General features: G+C 38.4%; 1 protein-coding gene across 1 annotated transcript in view; it reads left to right on the top strand.

Annotated features, from left to right (window-relative positions):
• The window catches only part of PRKG1 (protein kinase cGMP-dependent 1), a 1,109,707-nt gene that overhangs the window by 686,157 nt on the left and 409,806 nt on the right, over positions 1 to 13,744 (top strand). Inside the window, exon 4 of the mRNA XM_060125518.1 lies at positions 3,575 to 3,680. Coding sequence (XP_059981501.1) covers positions 3,575 to 3,680 — 106 coding nt within the window. The remainder of the gene's footprint in view (positions 1 to 3,574; positions 3,681 to 13,744) is intronic.

The following is a 13,744-nucleotide window of genomic DNA, read 5'->3' as shown; positions in this document are numbered from 1 at the left end:
CAATATAACCATACTTGTGACAACATTACAAGGTGATTATTAGTCATGCTTGCCCACCTGTAAAATGCTGACTTGACTAATATGCATATTGGCAGCATACAGAAAAGGTGTTGGCACCTTGCCCAAGGTCATGGACAAACTTGAAGTTTCATTAAGCCATATTGATTATCATGCAAAATATCGAACACAGTTTTACTCAGACATTCCATTTACATGGGCTATTGAAATCAAGATAAAACAAAAATACTGAATTCTGTGAACTTAATTTCAGAGATCGTTTTTCTACACATGAATTATGATAGCTAATAAATTCCGTTTAGACATTTTAATGTAACCCTAGAGTCTGACTAGGCATATATATTTTCTGCAGGTGAACTTCATGTACACAAATTACATTAATTAACAATTATACCCAGTGTTTATCAAATAAAAAGCAAGTTTCTTGAGTTGGGGGAAGTTAGAGGAAACAAGACAGGGACTTTTCTCAGAGGGAATGTAGTACAAACTTATTTGAGGTAATGTAATATAGACATAGAGATAATTGACCGTGTTGGTAACATGTGCAAAATGCCAGTAAATGACACAGAAAAAGCTATAGTTGTAAGACAAAAAGGTTGTTTATCAGGAGAGACAAGGGATGGAGCCTGGCCTTGAAGTGTGAGCTCAGACTAATAGTGCTGCAGGTAACTTAGTGCACACACACACACACACACACGTGCACGCGCGCACACACACACACACACACCTGCCAGGCCTCTGCTGTTACTCCCATTGTTGCCTTATTCACTAAGACCCTCCTCACTTCACTCCTGAATTACTGTGGCCTCTGCCTGGCACTCCTTACTCCTTGTCTGAACCTGTGCGCACAGTGTATCGGAACAGTTTTCCTCACACTGAGCTTTTATCATATTAACTACTGTGCCCTATGGTTTGTACAAAAAGTGTTACTTTGATAGCGCCAGTGTTGGTCTGTGTTCTGCTTGACTCCGGTGTTTCTGAATCCAGTGTGTCCCTCCTAGATTAGTCTTTCTCAGCTATCACTATGATATCTTTTGATTTTTGAGATTGTAATAGAAGCTTTTATATACTGTTACCAGGAGTATGCACTGTGATGTCTTTCTGCGGGGCAAAACCTTAAAATGTATATATGCTTTATTTCACCTTGACATTATGCTTTTAATCATGCCTTTGTGCATTTAAAAAATATGTATAATACAACTATTGTTGCTATTTTTAAAATAAAATTTGTTGGCATATCCTAATTGGTCCTTTGGAAGGAGGAGTGTCTATACTGGAAACACCTGGGAACCATTAAAAATGATGAATATAGAAAATACTTTTTTTTCTAGTAAGCATTTAATTTTTTTTGATATCCCCATGTTATATCCTTTAAAATTGTGGTTCTTTGTTTTGTTTTGTCTTTTTAAGATCTCTAGTAGCTTTCTGTTGTTCATCAAATTAATCCTTGCTTCCTATGCCTTGCCTGGCTTCCAGGGCCCTGCATCAACCTACTCTCAAATTGTGTAGCAACCTTATAGAAATCTCAACCACTGCAGTCTGTTTTATCCCTGACTGGACTCCCACAGCCCAAACTCACTTCCAGCTGTGCTCTTGTTTATGTACTTTCCCCACTTGACTACCCTTTGTGTCTCTCTCCTCGTTCAACTCCTATCACTTTTTAAAAATAAATTTATTTATTTTATTTATTTATTTTTGGCTGCATTGGGTCTTTGTTGCGGCTTTCTCTAGTTGCAGCGAGCGGGGGCTACTCTTCATTGCGGTGCACAGGCTTCTCATTGTGGTGGCTTCTCATTGTTATGGCTTCTCTTGTTGTGGAGCACGGGCTCTAGGCGCACAGGCTTCAGTAGTTGTGGCATGTGGGCTCAGTAGTTGTAGCTCACAGGCTCTAGAGCACAGGCTCAGTAGTTGTGGCACACAGGCTTAGTTTCTACATGGCATGTGGGATCTTCCCGCACCAGGGATTGAACCCGTGTCCCCTGCATTGGCAGGCGGATTCTTAACCACTGCACCACCAGGGAAGTCCCGTTTCATTTTTAAGGGTCTACTTCTTATAAATCTTGTCCTGATTTTCTCAGTCCTTCGTGGCTATATCATCCAGTTCTATGGTTCGTCTCAAGTAAACAGGTGTCCTGGAAAGCAGCCTGGATTCAACAGAGGAACTAGAATGTGACTAGAGAATACCTGTGAGATGAGCATTGTTTTCTGCTGAAGGTTGATTTTTGAAGGCTATTTGGAATGGAGCCATGCACACGCCGGTCCTTGCTGCTTTGTTCTTTTTCTGCTTACCTGACCATCTTTGTTCTCCAGTAAAGAGCTGGCCAAGGGAGAAGTCATGTTTTCTTTTTTAGCTTCAAACAATTTTGCAAGGAAAAATTAGGTAAAGTTCAAAGATAAAGGTTTGCTCTAGAGTGCAATATTCCTTTTGTCATCTTTTTCAGCTGTTCCTCTGTGGATTACTTCTAGCATCCTCCTGCAAGGCACATACATGGCCTGATTACTCGGGCATTTTCTCCTCTCTCTTATGCCCAAATCTTGATCTATTGCATTCACTGGGCTTAGTCTGAGAACCGAAGAAGAGAGAACTGCATTCGTCCATTTTTGTGTTTGGATCACTAGACTATACCTCAGCCCCATTCACTGGTCCTGCTTAAACCCCTGCACAGCCCTTCTCTACCCCATACTCCATGGGTACTATATATGAATTGTCTTTTTGTAGCTCATGCGCTAACTTAAAATATTTCTATTATGAAAATTTGCAAACATACAAATAGAGAGCATAGTAAAACATGCTTCTTGAATACCCACCACACAGATTCCATTACCAACATTTTTAGTGTACTCTTTTAAAACCCTAGTTTATCTTAATATTTTGTTCTCTTACGCTATAACATCTGTCTTTCTAAAACTTGTCCTTTAGTCATGTGCTTAATAGATCGAATAGTGATCTCTTCTGTGGTATTCAGTTTCAATACTTAATTATTCATTGTCAAAGACAGTGGTATGTGAGAGAAATTAAACAAACATAGCTAATATATTGATAACTTCATAGGGTAACTTTGGGCACAGGTTACAGTTTAATTGTAATTATCATTTCTATTCTATTAAGTTAACCCCTAAACCTGAAAACTAAATTTTCACCTATATTTTTAAAAATTAAAATATGATCGATCATGTGAGTCATTAACCCCATTCTGGTTACTTACCAGGGAGTGTTATTTCTTGTGAACGTCTCTTATTCTTCATCCGATTTCCTTTGTATATAGTCTTGAAATTACTAAATACTTTCAATGTGTTCTTAGACGGTCTCATCCCTTAAGGACCTAAGAGCAACAGGAATCTTCCTTACAGACATTAATACTAGTATTGAAAATTATGAACTACATTTTGTCTGCAAGAATACTTCTTAACTAAATAGGATAGCATTATGATATTAGCTTTAAACCAAGGTTAATCACTTTTATTCCACTGAATAACTCCTTGCTTTTGCACATTATAATTCACTGTTGAAATTCTTTAATTTTTTTTCCTATTTTTTTTTTTTCTTTTTCTGCAGCTCTTGTAAATGTGAAACTCTGGGCCATTGATCGACAATGTTTTCAAACAATAATGATGAGGACAGGACTCATCAAGCATACCGAGTATATGGAATTTTTAAGAAGGTAGGATGCTTTCTTTTCTCCTGAGAGTGTTTTATTGTCTTTTCAACCTTCCTCTGAAACGCAGCCCGGGGAACACTTTTTGCCTTTATCTCAGTCTTATTAGCCTACAAATTTGTGGAAGTACAAGACTTTGCACTGGCTTCTTTCTATTTCTGCTGCCAAATTTCATGATAGGTGGTTAAGTCAGAACTTCAGAGTTTCATCCAACATCCTCTCATAGAGGAGAGCAGCATAGAGGAGAGAAGCAAGTGAGCATTTGCAGGAACAATGACAACAAAAAGGATATTGAGTCCATCTCTAACTGTTGATCAATTAATATATTTACCTCTTCTAAAGCAACCCACAGTATAAGACTGAATCATCTCTGTGTGAGGTTCTATATTAAAGATCAGATGACTAAGATGAAAGTTCCAAGAAGAAGTTTATTATCCTTTAATCCTGAATTTAATTTCCCAGATTAAATTCATTTTATGTTGCAGTTCTGAGGTATCAAAAGCTTTTCTTGTCCTGATATTATATATTATGATAATAACTCAGTATACCATAGGAATTGGAAAAAAACGCCAGCTTTCGTTTCTTAGGAATATACTGATAGTCACTGAAATTCATTTGTCTCTAGGCTTATTTTATTTTAAAGAGTATATATTATCATTAAAAAGAATATTGACAACTTTGACTTTTTTTGAAAAAGTTATTTTGTATAATTTTTCTTTTGGAACAGAACCATCACTAAATAGTGATGTACAGAGTATGTGAGCTAAATGGGAGTGCAACACCAATTAAGAGTTCATTTTTGAGAGCTAGAATGTTAAACTGGCCTTTTTATTTTATATTTTTGGTGAAGAAATTGTTTAAATGGAGTCAAAAAATCATATTTTGTGTCAGTGATAGAAAAATCTTAATGGATATCTCTTGAATTTTCTTAAAGGCAATTTTGCTGTTCCTTACTTGGGTATTTCTTTTGGTTAACTTATTGTTTCTGATTACATTTTTTATTTCCACATAATTTTTTCTTTATTCCTGGTAAAAGGACAATAAAAATTCAAATATGACATCAGGTGAGACCTATTAAAAAAATTACTCTATTGTTAAGGTGTTGGTTTTTTTTACTAAAGGTGATTGAATGAAACAGAAGTGGAAATGTGAATTTCTTCTGTTTGAAGATTAGTATAGTTTGTGAGGAAATTAAATTATTCAGGTGCCATCTGTGTATGTTATATATGTATATATATGTTGATATGTGTGCTGATACATAGATGTGTGTATGTGAATGGAGACAGAGATAAGAGTGAATGTTCATTTTTAAGCCTTTATTAAAGTACAAGTTACTGATTTCTTGTGATGCAGCCCTGACAGAGAAAGATCCCAATTGGTAATCAGTGAAATGCTTGTCTGTGGGACAGAGTTAACTATTTGTCTCACATACCTAAGAGCTGGGTATTTATGATGCTGGTTTCAGCTTCCATAAGTTAGTTTTCATAAGGAAATGGAATGAGTGCCAATGCTGTCTTTCATGGCTCCAACAAAAACTCTTTATTAGAGGCACAATTTCAGGAAATTGTAGATGTCTCTGTGTGTGTGTGTGTGTGTGTGTGTGTGTGTGTGTGTAATTGATCCTGGATATACTTTTATTTTTGTATTCTCAGAGATGCCCAAATTTATCATCTATTTTGACAATTCAAACCTTAAACAATAAAAGTTGGTTCTCTTAGATTGCGTAAACATTTCTTGTTGGTCAGCTTAGAGCAAGTGGAGTTTAACTGATTTATTAAAAGAGACAGGCACTGACTTTGATGTCACTCTTCATCTGGCCACTCTGTAAAACATCAGGTCCACATCATTTGTGTATATAGTAGTGGGCTGGGAGTCCAGAAAGGTGACAAATGACCACTGTTGCCTGGGGCCAGCTTTAATCTTCCTAAATTATTACTGTGACCAACTGGTTCTCTTTCTACAATGCTCATAGTTCCTGTTGAATTAGTTACAGCATCATTAGCTGGGTATTCAAGGTCCTCCCACAGCCAATGGCAGCCTGCTTTTTCAGCCAGATTTCTTCTTGCCCCAGGCAAACCAAATGATTCCACGTGCCCAAGCAGACCTTGTGCTTTTAGATAGCACACTGCCTCTGTTGCCTTTTCCCCCATTGTCAATGTTTAAGTCTCTCTCTTCTTTTTATATTCAACTAAAAGCTGCCCTTTCCACAGATACTGATGGTTCTACTGGGAAGCAATCTCTTCTCTGGAGCTTCATTTCTACCATGTGTGTTATTTTCTACTTTATTATAATCTCACTGCTAAACTTATGTCTACTTTTAAACTACAGACTTTTCGGGACTAGAGCTATTTCTTAAGCATCTTGGTATTCTTTGGCACACAGCTTACCACTTTGTAGACAGGCAATTTACAGGACAGTAAGTGTGGGATGAGTACGTAATTTGAAGGGCCCACTGGAAAATAAAATTCAGGACTCCTTTTGCAAAAACTGAAAAATTTCAAGACACTGGTGGCATAGTATGAAACCAAGTATAGGGATCTTCTAATCTTGGGCCCTGTGCTATTATACTTGTGAAACTAAGAGTGAGTAATCATTCCTCCTTCACTTTCCCAGGTTAATACTTTCTGCCATTTATTTTGCAAGGCTGTTGGAACGACATAATATTCCCCAAGGAAATGTAGATCTTGTCAAAAACTAAGATGACCAAAATTAATTAAACTTTTCTACCATAACTTCAGAATTTTTTATTTCCCTGTTTGTTGTTGATTTTAAAATTCTGCTTACCACTCTTACATTACGTAAAAGCTTTAAAAATTTATATAGTTAAGTCAGCCAACTTTTTACTTTATGGTTTCATGTTTAGAAAGACTGACTTTATCATAAAAACATAGACTTAATACTTAAATCCTCTGTAGCAGCCTGTGTGTGTGCACGTGCGCCTGTGTGTATGCGCATGGCGGGGTGTTTTTCTCTAATATGCTTGCTAAAAACTTTCATCTGAATTTTTCTACTATAGATACATATACTTCATAGTTTGTTAAGGATTTAAGCAATGTGACACAATCAGAAAAATTAAAACTCTAGCAGATGGTATTAGAAATCATCAGAATTCTTCACAGTGAGGGTCTCTGGTACATTGGAATGCCTCCCTAATGGAGGACTTTCAAGGGCAGGGACAGGCTAAAAGAGGAGTGATTCTGTATCACTGCTCATCTCCCCATACCACACTTCACTTTTCTAAATAAGCAGTAAATTTGGAGGGTGAGAAAAGGAGGGGACACATCAGACATGTAAATGCACAGACAAAATGCAAGGATTTTTCTCATCAAAGTCGGTTTTTTTCATTCCAGTGTGTTGACTCATTTTGTAACCACCAGTCATGTGGTCTGGCCTCCTCTTTGCTATTAAACGCCACATCAGACCGTGATTCTGGTCTTTAATCCTATTTAGTTGTTTCTCTTTTGTGCTTAAATTTCACATTCCCTGATGTAAACACATGTTCCTATGCAAGCATAGCAAAAACAAAAAATGTTCAAGGGGCAGTACTGCTAAGCAAGGTACGATTGCTATAGGTCCAGTAGCGATTTTGTGAGATGCATTTTCTATCTTCTTTGGCTACTGAAAAATGCTGTTGTTTTGCAGATGGATTCTGAAAAATAACTGCTAGAGTTAACTGCCAGAGGTAATTTGTGTTGTTTTTTTCTGAGCATATTCTCTGTGCTACTGTTGGCACAGACATCTATACCCGGAGGAGCATTAGAATGCAGTTGTGTGACCACTGGGATATGCTTGAAGGAACTGGGTTTTCTGTTGGCCCCAAACTGTGATGATGCTGAACCTCTATTTATCTTAATGCCTCCCTGACAAATCAGAGACACAGCAGGGACTGTTTGGAATTTAAGCTACTCAATCAAGCCTGTCGACCCACAAAAAAACCTTTTCTTGATCCACTAAAGAATCTTTTGGTAAGGCAGATATGCTCGCATCATCATTCTGCATAAAACCTTTCCATGACTACTACTCCCTCCTAAGATAAAGTACGTCTTTGGCACTGTCGTCAAAGCCCTGCTTCCTCTGGCTACTGCTGACCTCCCTAGGTTCATCTCACTCTCCATCTTCTCCTTCCTTGTCTTCTCATTCCCTCTTTGCTCTAGTCCCCTGGTGAGCCTTCATTTCCTTATATGCTGTGTTCCCTCGCAATGGAGATCCTCCTAAGAGACTCCTCTCCCTTTGAATGGATGCATTTTCTAGGGTGATCTATGGTGTAGCACCCTGGAAATGGTGTGCCATTATGGCAGAAAAAAGAATCTGGTCTCAAACAATTACAGATTTCTGATTTACCTTCCTTAGGTTGAAAGAGAAATTAATAGTATTAGCCACCAAGTTTCATGTTGTATTTTCAATAAATAGCATTTTAAAGTTTAGGGGTTTTGAAGTTCTTTACCTATTTGATTCTCAGCTGACTCTCCAACCATTAAGGTAATTTTCAGTTTTGGGTTTTTTTTTGTTTTTGTTTTGTTCTGTTTTTGTGGTACGTGGGCCTCTCACTGTTGTGGCCTCTCCCGTTGCGGAGCATAGGCTCCGGATGCGCAGGCCCAGCGGCCATGGCTCACTGGCCCAGCCGCTCTGCGGCATGTGGGATCTTCCCGGACCGGGGCACGAACCCGTGTCCCCTGCATCGCAGGCAGACTCTCAACCACTGCGCCACCAGGGAAGCCCAGTTTTCAGTGTTAAAACTAGCAGTCATGTGGTTTGGCCCTCTTTGGGCAGAAGACTGGATCTTCTTCAGGGATCTCTGATCAGATCCCTGGAAGCTAATTTATAACAAAGCCCAAAGCTAATGGCTCCCTATGAGGGCCGTAGCAGCATCCACATACAAGGTGTCCAGATGAGGAGTGGGCCTTTGGCAAATCATAGGACTACTCTGTTGATTAATCCTTCTGCCCCAGTTTGCTCATTGAGAGCCCTGGTATACATTTTGATGCTGTGTAAAGGTTTCTTACTCCGTATGTCCATTCCTAGGGAGTAAGCCCAAATCTAGTTTGTTATCCCCCCTTATTCTCTAAAACAATAATACTTGTATATACATCTAACATATAATTAAATGTTACTTACATATGCATATTAGAAAAGTAAGTGATTCCTTTAAAAAAAGCAATATGACTTTGTTCTAGAAACTTCATGCTATCCTTTGGATATCAGAATGACCTTCACCATGTGGATAATTTCATTTGGGGTTGACTCTATGACTTCAGTCTATATCCCAGACCAACCTTCCTGAAATGTCTCTTTAATTGCTTTACATTTCTCTCATCTGGTAGTTTTGACCACACCTGTCACTAGCAGCGGCCTAGCCTACATAATGATGCATCTTCATTTCTGGTCTGATACATCAATAATGATTAAATTTTAGTTTTAGAAAAATCTAAGACAAGATATAGTTTCATCTCTGTGCGCATTTTATAGGTGAAGGAATTGAGTCTCAGAGGCCAAAATAAGTTCACATTCAGTTAGAAACAGAACTTAGAACTCAGGCTTCTGAATTCCCAGTCTGAGTATTCTACCATACCTGAGTATTCTATCATACCTGAGTATTCTATCATACCATATGGTATGATACCATATCATACCATACCATATTCTACCATACCTGGACTCAAGTTCACAGTTCATTCACAGCTTCTAATGAAGCTCCTCACTGTAGTAAACTTAACATGAGGCTGGGTTAGTGGTATTTTCTTTTTGCCTCTCCACAAAGGTAACATACTTAGATTATTAGTTTGATATTATATAGGCTTTTTCCTGTACTCTATATTTTTACTTTCGGCCTGGGGTAATGAAATTTTTAAAGGCCTTGCAAGTTTTTCCTTCTCTGATCCAGTTTAAAAACCCCCCAAATTTCATTTTCTTATAACTCAATCCAACAGGTCACCTTGTTTCTCAGATTTTTATTGTTTATCATATTTATAAAAACATAGGGAGAGATTTAGAGTTCTTTGAGTAGAATACGAACTTGTAAGGGATATGAGAGGTTGCTCATTTCACTAATGAGAGAGCCGAGGCCTAGATTGGTTGTGGGAGTTGCCCAAAGTCACATGGACAATTGGTAGTACAGTTAACCCTTGAACAATGTGGAGGTTAGGGGCACCAACCCCCATGCACTCAAAAATCTGAATATAACTTACAGTCAGCCCTCTGTATCCATGGTTCCTCCGTATCTGCCATTCCACATCCTCAGATTCAACCAACCGTGGATCGTGAGGCACTCTAGTGTTTACTATGGAAAACATTTTCATGAAAGTGGACCCATGCAGATCAAATCCCTGCTGTTCCAGGGTCAACTATATACTGATCCAGCTCTCTGCCCTCAGGTAAAGCTGAAATTCAACTGTCTTTTGTTCAAAACCTCCAGCGTATAACTCAACACGATCTTGACTAAACACATGTTCCAGTGTTTCACAATTCCTCTAGGATATGTTTTAATACTCCTGCTAAGATTGCTATATTGTCCATAGGAAGAGAAAGTAACTGCTTACAGCTGCCCTTGTAATGTCAGTTTTGAATGACAGATGTGGGGTGGGGTCTGCAAATTTACATTTTTAACAGGTTCTCAGGTGATGCTCATGCTTTTGGTCTGGGGACCGCTCTTGGGAATCACTGATCTAGGATATAAGATGAAGGTAGAAAATATATTTCAAATATTTTAAATGTTTGTGTGACTTGTTATGAAAAGAGTATTTGTTTAAATTTTGGATTCAGCATCTTATAGGTATGTAATCTTAGGCGAGTTTCTTTAAACAGACTCTCAGTTTCTACAACCAAAAATAGGGTACCCTCCCACAATGAAGGATTATAATTAGGAATAAACAAAATACAATAATATGAGCAGTTACTGAGTGTGTGCTGAGCAATGTTCAAAACACTTTAGATGTATTAACTTATTTAATCCTTAAGAAAAATCTTTAAAGTAAGTACTAACATTTACATTTTACAGATGAGAAAACTGAGGCCTAAGAGTTAAATAAAGTTCCACTGACTTTGTCCTTGGTGTATCTGGGTTTCTTCCCATTTACTGTAATTTTTTCTCTAATATTGCCCTTTCCCCAAACCTCAGTAATTTTTTCCTTCCTCCCACCCCTGAGGATATGTTCTTAGAAATACTCTGTAATAGCATAAGAGCTGTCACTTAAAATGATGATGAATAAAAGTGATGATGTCTTAGGATTGCTTAGGCTCAGTGATGTTTGGAAGTCCACCACGTGTATGTCAGAAGGCACCGTTATTACTAAAATGGATATTAAATAACCAAGAACTAAGGGTCACTGTCTTTTGGCATCAGAGGAAAGTGTTTGTGGCTTGAAGCTCCTTTCTACCCTCCTGCCTGGAGCTCTTCAAGCACAGATGGTGGTCTTTAGGCAGGACCTGTCCTTGCTTAGTTAAGCTGAGTTCTGTGAACTTCTTTAAGGAATTGCACTATTTGAACGTTTATTGATGGAGTATCTTTGGTACACTTTAGTCTGAAGAAATCATGATGCTACTTTTTGGGCACAAATTATGTAAGGGACAACAATATAGTCTAATCAACTTGTTGAGATCACATTTATGGAAAAGCAAAATCACGATCCCACTTTCCCTAGATTTTACGGGGAGAGATGGCAAAAGAAGGTGCATATGAAAATAGTTTTAGGGATTTTGGACCTTTTTAAAAATTTTTCAAAGGATAAGTGACAGACCTTTTAAGCTCTTAAGCTTTGAGCTTTAATAGAGCTTTTCTAGAAGATTGTGAAACCCGCATTAGAATTAAGCTCTGCAAAGCTGGCATAGTTTTAATTTGACGGCAAATGATGTGACGAATAAAGAGGTACTTTCTCACACCATTTTCAAGTTGGCCTGCTTACAACCCATTTCATGGTAGCAGATCCATTCTCATTAAAGGTGACACAGGAGCAGATAAATGTAAGTGGCCATTAATTTCATGTTGTCATCTAGCATTTGCACAAGTGTCTCCATATTGATCCTTTTTAAAAAGAGCATGTAATCTGATATTTGCATAATGATATAATGATCAAAATTAGTCATCTACAATGTTTACATATAGGCATACTCACCTCCACATGTGTGAATTCCTTCTAATTCTTGCAAATGATTAATAAGACATCTGATTTATGGTATTTGTGGCTAAAATTGTCCATTTAAGTCAAGTAATGAGTCTTACACAGACAAGAACTGTTTGGCTCTGAGGAAGACAAGGCCCCAACTAAGGGACTTAGTACATTGATTCATTATGCTGCTCGTCCTGAGGCTAAGCTTGAAAGGATGTGTCCCTTTGGGGATTGTAGGCTGACTTTCCTCCATCATGTTCCTAGGATAGTTTCTCAACACTGGGGTTTAAAAAACTAAAGCCGTGTGATAAAGCAGTTTAATATTCCTTCATTTTATTGCTGTAGTTTTGATCCTTATAAATCATTTCTGTAGTGAGGCTTCTGTATTTTTTATTGAAGTATAGTTGATTTACAATACTATATTAGAGGCTTATTTCATTTCTGTATATTTCATGCTGAGCCTACTTACTGTCCTATCTTTTTAAAATGTTTTGTATGCCAATGATTGGTGCATCTGGGACGGAGTTGTTTTCCATCAGGAGAATTGTTCCATAATGAACAAGTTCAGAAGGAATCCATGAGCTTTTAGGGAAACTAAGAACGGGGAGCTCCTTGGATCCCGGCAACCTAGATTTCTCCACTAGATGTAGAAATCTGCTTCCCCACAGCTGGAGAGACATCTGAGAATCTGGAGTGTGGATGAGGAAACTGTTGAGGGACAAAGTAAACATCCGGGTGATTTAGACAAAGTACGTGTCTCAGCTTGTACGTTTTATCTGTCCTGGGAAGAGGAGAGTACATCAGTTTGTTTAGAAAAAGCCTGAATAAGGAGAAATATGACTCATAGTTTCTGTTTCTAGGGTGTGTGTGTGTGTGTGTGTGTTTTGGCTTGGAATAAAGTTATTCATAATTTATTTACCAATATGACTTTACCAAGGTGACCTCTTAAGCTTAGAATCTGGCTGTTAAGCAGAAAGGGTATCTCCAAACCAGACAGTCCTGCTTTTCTGCTTTGCCTCGGGTGTAGGGAAAGTGCACTGGAATAGGAAGCCATGAGAGGCAGCAGCTGGCATGATGTCTGGTAACAGAAAGACGGGCTGGGTTCTGATCACTCCCCCACAGTGAGAGTTTTCAGAGCAGTGAAGGAGACAAGGGAGGAAACAAGAACAAAACAGCCCGCACCTGCTACTTTATACACATTATCTCACGTACCTTTGACGGGATTCTTTGAGGGAGTTGGCGTTATTCCCACTTTATTGAGGAGGCAACTGGAGTTATGAAAATGACAAGCTTTCCCAGCATCACACAGCTGGATTCAAAACCAGACCCGGTCCCAAAGTCCTTGTTCTCTTGATCACATCAGGCCAACTTCCTGAAAATGGATAATGTCAGGAGATCAATAGATGAGTATTTATTATTTTTTATATATAGAAGAAAAGTGCCAATTGGCGAACATATTAAAGTCACAAGGATAAATAATGACAAAATTTATTTGGAAATTCATTTCTTGATGCATTTCAACCATTGAAAAAACTTCCTAACATTAATTTGTGTGTAATCATCTATCCATATATGAAAGGAATCGTGAGGTTTTTTTTAATAGGATTTACTTTTTTTTCTTAATTAATTTATTTATTTAGGGCTGTGTTGGGTCTTCGTTTCTGTGCGAGGGCTTTCTCTAGTTGTGGCAAGTGGGGGCCACTCTTCATCCCGGTGCACAGGCCTCTCACTATCGCGACCCCTCTTGTTGTGGAGCACAGGCTCCAGATGCGCAGGCTCAGTAGTTGTGGCTCACGGGCCTAGTTGCTCTGCGGCATGTGGGATCTTCCCAGACCAGGACTCGAACCCGTGTCCCCTGCATTAGCAGGCAGATTCTCAACCACTGCACCACCAAGGAAGCCCCAATTGTGAGGTTTTGAAGAGTTATTTAAAAACAGAGGGGAGAGGATATTTTTTCTTTGAAATCTC

The sequence above is a fragment of the Lagenorhynchus albirostris genome, chromosome 16 (genome assembly GCF_949774975.1).
Source record: "Lagenorhynchus albirostris chromosome 16, mLagAlb1.1, whole genome shotgun sequence".
NCBI lineage: Eukaryota > Metazoa > Chordata > Mammalia > Artiodactyla > Delphinidae > Lagenorhynchus > Lagenorhynchus albirostris.
Note: the sequence above shows the minus strand (reverse complement) of the source record. Positions and strands in the feature narration are given on the sequence as shown.